At 44.9% G+C, this 9,713-nt stretch overlaps 1 protein-coding gene across 2 annotated transcripts in view; it reads left to right on the top strand.

Annotated features, from left to right (window-relative positions):
• The first annotated feature begins 861 nt into the window (after positions 1–861).
• Ccdc113 (coiled-coil domain containing 113) overlaps positions 862–9,713 on the top strand; it is a 26,958-nt gene continuing 18,106 nt past the window's right edge. The window contains exons 1-5 of one of the 2 annotated variants that reach the window (XM_008834859.3): positions 862–1,035; positions 2,843–2,966; positions 4,450–4,611; positions 6,125–6,280; positions 7,064–7,144. In XM_008834859.3, the coding sequence (XP_008833081.1) occupies positions 935–1,035; positions 2,843–2,966; positions 4,450–4,611; positions 6,125–6,280; positions 7,064–7,144 (624 nt within the window). In that variant the 5' untranslated portion in view covers positions 862–934. The remainder of the gene's footprint in view (positions 1,036–2,842; positions 2,967–4,449; positions 4,612–6,124; positions 6,281–7,063; positions 7,145–9,713) is intronic. The other variant, XM_008834860.3, reaches the window with a different exon arrangement.

The following is a 9,713-nucleotide window of genomic DNA, read 5'->3' as shown; positions in this document are numbered from 1 at the left end:
GTGTTTTCCAAACAAAATTATTGTACCCTGAAGCTCACACTGTATATTAAAATATCTTTTAAAATTTTGGTCTTTGAATGGCCCAAACTGTCTTTTCCATACATCCTCCCAGGATCCTAAGGACATGGTAATTAGTTTCTATTTAAGCATGTCTTGAATTCTTATTTTATTTTTAAATATTTTATTTATTATTTTTATTTTATGTGCATGAGTGTAATACCTGCATGTAGGTAGGTGCACCCGTGTCGTGCAATGTCCCCAGAGGTCAGAAGAGGGCGCCAGATCCTCTGGAACTGGAGTTACAGACGGTTGTTAGCTGCCACGTGGGTACTGGGAATTGAATCCGGACCTCTGCAAGAGCAGCTGTGCTCTTAACCGCTGAGCCAGCTCTCCAGCACCAAATTCATAATTTATAACCAGCTACTTTTTTCCCCTCTTTTCCTCCAGCAATACAACACACTGCAATGTCCAATAAACTGCAGCTAGAATGTGTGAGGCCGCAGATGGTGAAAGAATGGGATCGTTACCGGGCGACCAGGGAAAGAAGACACTCCCGCTAGTCTTGCTAGCTCTCTGGGCCTAGTTCTGGCTGGTAGAATGAATAGAATAGTAGCATGGCAGGATCATTGCAAGGATTTGCATAAAATAGGCTTAATAAGATGCCAAGGACAGAGGAAGCACTGTGCAAACCGATTCTGCCATTATTACTACCAATTTAAGTGTGACTCAAGTGAAACTGATTACGTTTAGTCATCTGCGGGGGAGGAAGGCATTCTAGTGGGTTCCGGACTCAAAGCGGAAGGAAGGGGCGGGACCACCAGAAGCCCCGCCCCTTCCAGTGGCGTCTGGTTGTCAAGGCAACCTGCGGCGGGGTTGCAGCCTGAGTGTATCCGGCCAGCTAGCAGAAGGTGATCCCTGCTCACCAGGCTGAGGGATGACTGAGGAGGACTCCGAGAGCGTTGCCACCGACTCCCAGGTGGAGGAGGAAGGCGTGCTGCCGGTCATCCAGCTATGCGGGCTGGTGGAGGAGCTCAGGTACCCGCGGCTGCTCAGCCCGCCGCCCACCGTGGACCTCTGCGACCTCAGGCCTCAGCTGCAGCCTGCAATCCGGACTCAGCTGAGCACTAAGGCGCCCGAGATCCCTACAGTGAAGCAGTAGTTTGTCTTTGCTTGGTTACCCTTGCCCCTCCCCTGTCACTGGGCCAAGGCGGTGATGGAGTCGGGACAGGAAGCGGGACAAGGGGGCCAGCGTGAAAGTGGAAAACCCAGAGGGGATTTGAAACTTTAGCCTGGTGTCTGCCTGGTGTTGGGCCATGCACCTAGCTAGCCTGCTTTGCATCACGTGGCTCCTAAACCCCTTTCCAATGTTACATCTTATGATAAAATTAATATGGCGCCGGGCATGGTGGCGCACACCTTTAGTCTCAGCACTCGGGAGGCAGAGGCAGGCAGATGGCTGTGAGTTCAAGACCAGCCTGGTCTACATAGTGAGTTCAGGTCACCTGGGACTACAGGGAGACCCTGTCTCAAAAAGTCAAAAAAAAAAAAATTTAATATGGCAGCTGGGTGGAAACACAGCTATTGAAATGATTTGACTGAGGCTTCCAGACCTGAAGGAGAGTTTCAGCATGGATATGTGCAGTAAAGAATGACCGTCTCAGTGTTCTATATCTACCATAGCGAGTAAACTGGATCCAAAGATTCTGTGATGTAGCTGAGGTCCCTTGTACAACTATTGGTTTCCCACAGAATATCCTGGTTCTGGCAGCTGAGTATGTGTTGATGCTATATACCTGTAAGTAGTTTACATCAGAATTGAGGGATTATTACTAATAGCTACCATTCTGCATGTCTATTACAGGCCACAGACTTATATATAATACAGCAATCCCCAAGTTTTCTTGACATGAGACCAAATCCACAGGTTACACTAAGAATGTGATAGATGCTGAAAAGACAAGATGCTTTATATTTTCTATTTTCCATTAGCCTTCTGTGTTAATCTTAAAATTCACTCAAGCAAAAATTAGTGCAACAGTGCATGAAAACATCAAAGCTTTTCTGTCTTCTGTATATGTGTGTGTGTGTGTGTGTGTGTGTGTACGTATTTATGTGTACACACAGATTAAAACAGGCAAGTTTTATATATGAGAAGTAGTTAGGTCCTAATCTTGGCACATACAAGATAAGCTAGATATGTCATCTCTAGTTGTTTAAAAACCATTGTTCAGGGTCTTCCTCATTTATGATAAACTTCCGGTGGACTTTTTCATCTGTTGCATGTGAGACATAAAAGAGCCAAGAAATACAAACCAAAGCAAACATCTGAAGATGCTGAGTGCAGCTCGAAGAGTCTTTCAGAAAGAATTTTACACAGGAGTCAGACAACGTCCGAAGATTGGATCAGCAACAACAATTTTCTTTTTTCCTTTTTTGGTCTTTTTGAGACAGGGTCTCCCTGTAGCCCCAGCTGGCCTGGAACTCACTATGTAGACCAGGCTGGTCTTGAACTCACAGAGATCCGATGGCCTCTGCCTCCCCAGTGCTGGGATTAAAGACTACCACGCCTGGCTCAGCAACAACAATTTTTAATGTGAGACCAACACTCTGAATTTTGTGTCATTATATATAATGATCAAGAGATGAAATACTTATATAACCCAGGAATGCCCTAAGGTTTTTCAGCTCTTAAAGAAAGGTGTTGTTATTATACCCATTTTATAGGTCAAGAAAGCAAGTCACTAAGAGGTTACATGTCATAGAGAAGGCCACATGGGGCAAATACTGTGCTGAGTACTGATTATTTGGGATGTAACTCACTTAGGTACCCTGTATCTTACAGCTATGGAAATTCTGCTCTCAAAACAGAAACAGAGATGTTTGAGAAATATTACTCTAAACTGGAACCCAGGGATCACAGACATCCACGGCTATCAGAAATTAAAATGTCAGCAGATTTTTCACAGGTACACAATGGAGAACTGCAAATTACTCCACACTGTTTGTCCCTGCAAATGCATGTAGTATTTGTGTATCTGCTTTTGCTGTGCCCTCTTTGGTCAAGTGGCTATAGAACTTCCTCCTCCTACTTAATCATTCTTCCTTCCTCTCCAGAGTTTCCTTTTAGGTGAGGAAATCCAATTCGGTTAGTAGTGGGTTGATTCTTCCAGAATATCTTAGTTTATGTGAAAGAATTCCTTTAAGGCTGGTATGGTAGTGCAAATCTGCACTCTTAGTGCTCGGGAGGCAGAGGAAGGAAAAGCACAGAGTTTGAGGTCAGCCTGGGCTGACCCCCAAATAAATAAACCACAAGGGCTGAGAATGTAGCTCAGTGTACAGTGTTTGCCTAGCAGGTACAAGGCCCTGGGTTCAAATCCTAAGGCTGAAAAAAATTCCCTTAAATGGGAACTCACTTTACAAGGTCTGTCCAGACACATAAATGAGAGAAGAGCCTTTCTATTGGGCTTATCTCAAAGGGCCAACCTATGTAGATTTATTCTTTGAGGGCCAAACAAACCTACTTTGAGGGCCACACATTCCCTGGACCACTCTCTATGACCATTGCCTTAAATGTCTAGAAAATCCAAGATTTTTTTCTGTTTGCTTAACACCATGCCCACACATGCATTTCTCCTCTGTGTCCATTTCTGGAAGCACCATTCTCTGGCTTTCCCTGACCCTTTCTTGAATGCTGGTGTATAACTGATTGTTGTAAAATTCCTTTCCTGGGGGAGATGTGAACAAAATCTAGCCCCTCCTCCTAAGGTCACAACAACAAACCACAGTACCATTACATCACAGTTCATCCTGGGAAAACAATGAGCTTATTGGGTTTACATACAGATTACGGGTGAGGAGTTACTGATAGGAGCGTGGGGGACCCCAAAGGAGCTGCAGTGAAAAGATGATGTCTTCCCTTAGCTGCATAGGGAAAGCTCTTTTCCCCTGGTTTTCCACAGCCTGTGTTCTCTGATCCCTCCCAGAGACCATGTACAGTTAGAGCAGAACTGTGTACAAATGGCTGGAGGAGTGGCCAGATACTCAGGTAATGGTTGAAGGATTCTCTCTTCCCCCTTCCTTCTAAAAGGGAGTGTCAATAGTCCACAGGCCTGCTTGTCATAGATTCTCAAAAGTAGGCATGGCTGATTTCATGAATAATGGCAGCAGTTTTGCTCAGAAGTCCATAGTACTTCCACCCTCAAAATACTTCCCCTGATACATTTCAACTCCTTGTCAAACATAATCCTTGGAGATACTTAGTTCAGGGTCTTATGATGACTTGTGAAGTGTCACCTCAGGCCTAATGTCCAGCATCCTTTCACCACGTGTGTTCTTGGTTCCATTCAGGGCATCTTCCAGCAGGTTATAAGAGCCCTTTTTGATGACGACCTAGAGCCGCTTTACTATCAATTTCTCTTTCACCATGACTTTGTTGTTACTGGGTTACAGTTCCGTAGCAGGCGTAAGTCCAAGACCCGCTCAGGTCTGGACCATTTGGCAGGCCTCAATGTAGACCAAAAACTTGACCTTGTACAAAAGGAGCTGGAAGACACAAAGGATGAAATAAGGCACATGCGGGCTAATGCTGAACGGGACCTGCAGCACCATGAGGTATCCCTTTCAAAGTCTCCTTCCTCCCTGGCTCCACTTCCCCCTCATTAGGAAGTGCCCATGGAATGCCCATATTATTGTTTGCACTTTGGAAGAGTACAGGGAGGATGAGACAAATTGAGAACTTAGCTCTACAGAATTTACCACTGGCTTGAGGGGACAATGAATTTTAAACTTGTTTTCATGTATAAGGACAGAATATTCCATTACAGAGCTCTAGCGCACTCAGATACAACACTCATCCAAGAGAAGACCACTCAGGTTTCATTGATGTACCAATCAGCTTTAATGTCCTCTCCTCTTTGGGTTGGTAAGAAGTGAACTCTAGGGGCTGGAGAGATGACTCAGTGGTTAAGAGCATTGACTGCTCTTGCAGAGGACCTGGGTTTGGTTCCCATCACCCACCTGGCAGCTAACAACTGTACATAACTCCATTTCCATGGGACCTGACACCTTCTTCTGATCTCCACGAGCATTGCATGATATGGGTGTATTTGCATATATGCAGACAATATATTCATACACATAAAAATAAAATATAAACAAAATATTTTTTTAAAAGAAGTGAACTCTAGTTATAACCATCTAGTGTAGGTATTTTAGCATATGTCTCCAAGCAAGATATGAATTCTTTTTAAAAAGCACAATAACTATGCATACCCTCGAACTTTTGCAATAATTCTATAACAACACAAGGATTTTGAGGTCTAAGTGAGTGAACTGGGTGCAGATCCCCAAGTCAGCCTTTGTGTTTTAGCATGCACAGTCATGGCCACATCCTGCTGGATTCCAACACAGCCTCTTCCAATGAATCCAACAAAGTCAGTCCTCCAGTGAGGACTCTCATATAGATTAACATTTAATGGAGGAATAATATTTCCAATATGGAAATACATATTGACAGAGATAACTGAAACTTTGTTTTGTTTGTTTGCTGCCTTTTATGGATGCTCTAACTTCTCTGAGGCATGCTTTTAAAAAGTTTTTATTTATTTTTATTTTGTGTGTATGAATGTTTTGCCTGCAAATGTACCATGTGTGGGCAGTGCCCATGGAAGCCAGAAGATGGCATCAGATCCCCTAGAACTGGAGTTACAGATGGTTAGCCACCGTGTAGGTGTTGGGAACCATGTGGGTTCTCTGAAAGAGCAGCCAGTGCTCTGAGCCATCTTTTGAGTCCCCTGAGACTTTTTTTTTTTTTGTCTTTTTGAGACAAGGTCTCCCTGTAGCCCCAACTGACCTGGAACTTACTATGTAGACCAGGCTGGCCTCGATCTCACAGAGATCTGCCTGCCTCTACCTCCTGAGTGCTGGGATTAAAGGTGTGTGCCTTTAATAATAATGATAATAATAATAATAGCATTCCTATAGTCGGGTTTGTACTTAAGGATATCTTCCTATGCTTAAGAAACACCCCACATTGAGATGTAGGTGGTAGGGGACTGAGGTGTCTTTAGAGGCTGTGCCCTTTGAGGGTTTTCCAAACTGTCTTCTGTTATGCTGACCCTCCCAGGCTATCATTGAGGAAGCAGAAATTCGATGGATTGAAGTGCAGAGAGCAGTGCATGATTTTGAAAAAGATATTCTAAAAACCATATCCAAGAAGAAAGGGAGCATTCTGGCCACTCAGAAAGTGATGAAGTACATCGAGGATATGAATCGCCGGAGGGTGAGTTGCAGGCAGTTGAAGCTTTGAAAGGAAGAATGGCTTCTTAGGACAAAGACACAGAAAATACTCTGGTGCGACAGCCTCACTCCTTTTGAACCACCATAATGCTTCTCATATAGACAGATTTATTTATACCCCCAAAGTATGTGTTTTAAAATGAATGTTTATTAAGGCAAAACAACCAACGGGGCCGGATGAATATTTGTGGTATTTCAGATCAATTGCCTCTTGTTAATTTGTTTCAAGATCTGAGTATTTTCTTGAGGTCTGAGGCTGGGCTGCTGCAGAGAGTGAGGCAGGTCACTCAAGCTCCTTGAGCTTCCTTTCTGTCAGGAGATGAAGGCAGACTGGCATGAGGAAGGAGAATGGGTGAGAGAAGGCTTCAATTGCCAGGATGTAATAGTGTGTTAAGCTTTGGACACTGGGGTCAGTTAAGCAGCCTTTATCCTAACTCGCCAAGTGATATCAATTCTATTGGCTACATAGGAACAGAAGACCAAAGAGTCCTAAAATTGTGTATCAGTAAAGTCCCCAGAAGTAGCACCGCACCCAAACACTGCCAAATGCAGAAGCAGTGTTACCCTGGCACGGGCAGACCCAGTTTCCTCTGCGTCTTGGCTTCAGTGAAATGTGGTCTCAGCACCTGTCTGGGCAGAAGTTAAGAGGGCTGAAAAGAAATGACTGAACACTAGGGTTCGAGGTCTGGTTTGTAGCTCCAGATCTACTTTTTAAATCAAAAAGGGGAAACGAGAAATTGATTCAAATGTGCTTTTATTTTTTTAGGATAATATGAAAGAAAAATTATGCTTGAAAAATATTTCTCTCAAAATTCAGAGGAAAAAAATGCTTTTACAATTGAGGCAGGTATGTGTGTTTTCTCTCTCTCTTTCTAAAGGTAGCCTGAATGATACCCCCACTTCCATCCCACCCACTGCCCCACAATGTTCCTGTTCAAATCCTTACAGTCTGTGAACAGGTTATCTGACACCGCAAAAGAACTTTGCAAATGTTACTACATTAACTCTCTTGAGGTGGAGAGATATTCTAATTTCCTTTCTGCTGCCATGATAAAATTTTCTGACAAAAAAAAAAGCAACTTAGGGGAGAAAGTGATTTATTTCTGCTTACAATTCCAGGTTACAGCCCCTCATTGCGAGGAAGGCAGGGTTGTGGGACCTTAAGTCACATCACATCCACACTCCAGATCAGAGAGAAATGACCGCTTACATGCATGTGTGTGCTCAGCTCGATTTCTCTATTCTTAAATGGTCCAGGAACCCCTGCCTAGGGAATGGTGCCACCCACAGTGGGATGAGTCATCAATCAACTTAAGGTAGTCCCCCACAGTTATGACCCAGGCCAACCCAATGTAGACAATCCCTCATTGAGACACTCTTGGTTGCGCCAATTTGACAATGAAAGCTACCCATCACGGGATGATCTTGTATTCCCTGGCTGCATCCAATGTCACCTCCCTCCTTATGAAAGGGAGGGAGGGTGGTGAGAGGAGCTAGAATAAGCAGAGGTCCAAGTGATGACAATTATGATAGTGGACGAGGTTATGAGCCAAAGAATACTGGAAGCTTCTAGAAGCTGGAAATAACAGGGAAACAATTATTCCCTAGAGCCTCTAGAAGGAATGCAGCCCTGATAGCATTAAGATTTTAGCCCCTAAACCCATTCAGACCTCCAGCCTCCAGAATGGAGAAATTATAATACATCGGCACGGTTTTAAGTCACTAGGCTTGGAGCAATTTGTTACAGCAGTCAGAAGAAACCAATATGGCTCCTGGCAGGCAAGTCAAAGGCCTTCTGTGGACAGAATTGGCTTGAATTTGAGCTTCATATGAGATACTTGTGACCTTTTAAGGGAATGCGACTGAGTGGCATTGTTATACTGTGCACTGGTGAGTGTTTCAACAGCTGACCTCAAGGGCTCCTGATTAAAGGCAGGAAGGCTGATGTGGCCCAAGGATTCTGGAACATGGTCTGTGGTTCCACCCTTTCCTTGCTCAATGTTTTTATCACCATATCAAATATGGGTCCTAATGACCTGTGCATCAGAGGTGGCCATGGACATGACCCAGGACTAGGCGGGACAATTTTCATGTCAGGCAACTGTGGTTTGGTTGACTCAGAATCCAGAAAAGCTCAACAGGCTGGGACAGCTTTAACGTGACTAAGGAGAAAAGCAAGACTCCCAAAATACCAGTGCAGGCACAAGCTGACTTAGATGCAGAGTATCTGATAATTGACTCACAAAGCTGGGGCTCAGGCTGTCCTAGAAACACGTCATCTAGACCCAGGAAGAGCTGGCTGTGCTCTACCCTGCCTTGTGTAGGCCCACTCTGGAGTTTTGTGTCCCAGTGGGAGATCCACACTTGAAAGAATCAGACTGGAAGGTGATGACAGAGAAGAGAAGGTAGTGACTGTGCTCAGGGCTCCTGTGGAAAGGATGCACAAGTCTACTGACTGGGAGACACCCAGGGCAGGGCTCGGTGAGGGCTAGAAGGACATTGGAATTCAGTGCATGAAGGAGACCACCCAGGGGCACCGTGCAAGTAGTGTGCTCCTGGTCCCCAGAGTTCATGCAGGCTCAGGTATCATGATGAGGGGGCTTAAAGTGGGGAGTGTGTGGATGACCTTTAACCAGCATACCATTGCTGCACTGAGATGACATAGATGTGGGCCCTTCTCCTGAGCTCACAGACTAATGGGTAGGCACAACCCTGCACAGAGGGAGCAGAGGAACCCGGACTGAACCACTGCTGTCAGAGGTTTCAGTGGGGACGGGGTTGCTCTGGGCATGGAAAATGGGTTATGTAGTATCAACTGGTGGGTGGGTGATATCTGGGTCTAAAGAAATTGTGGTCTTTGGGAAGAAGCAGTACCCCAGGGCTTGGTACACCTCCAACAGAGTCCAGGGGTAGAGACTGTAGCAGTCCCTGAGTGGGCTATCGCTCCTACAAACAAGAAAGCATGGGCCTGGCTAGCCAGGTCATGCAGGCACAGGTCAGAGAGGAGATGCCACCCCCCGGCCCATGTTAACACACCTACTCTGTAGAAATGTGGAACTAGAGGGGAATTTATGGGCAGTCTTTCCTGGATTTTCTGGTTTTAAAAGTTTTTTGTTTGTTTATCTTGAGACAAAGTCTTAACATGCACCCTATACTGGCCTTGAACTCAAAGTCCTCCTGACTTAGTCTCCCAGGTGCTGGGATTACAGCATGTACCACCAAGCCCAGTTTAAAAATCACTTTAAATTAAAAAATTTTTTTTTGTCTTTTTGAGACAGGGTCTCCCTGTAGCCCCAGTTGGCCTGGTACTCACTATGTAGACCATGCTGGCCTTGAACTCACAAAGATCCACCTGCCTCTGCCTCCCAAGTGCTGGGATTAAAGGTATGCACCACCACGCCCAGCCCTATTTATCT

This window comes from Nannospalax galili, unplaced genomic scaffold (assembly GCF_000622305.1).
Source record: "Nannospalax galili isolate Female #2095 unplaced genomic scaffold, S.galili_v1.0 scaffold957, whole genome shotgun sequence".
Classification (NCBI taxonomy): Eukaryota; Metazoa; Chordata; class Mammalia; order Rodentia; family Spalacidae; genus Nannospalax; species Nannospalax galili.
This window is presented reverse-complemented; position numbering and strand designations above follow the sequence as displayed.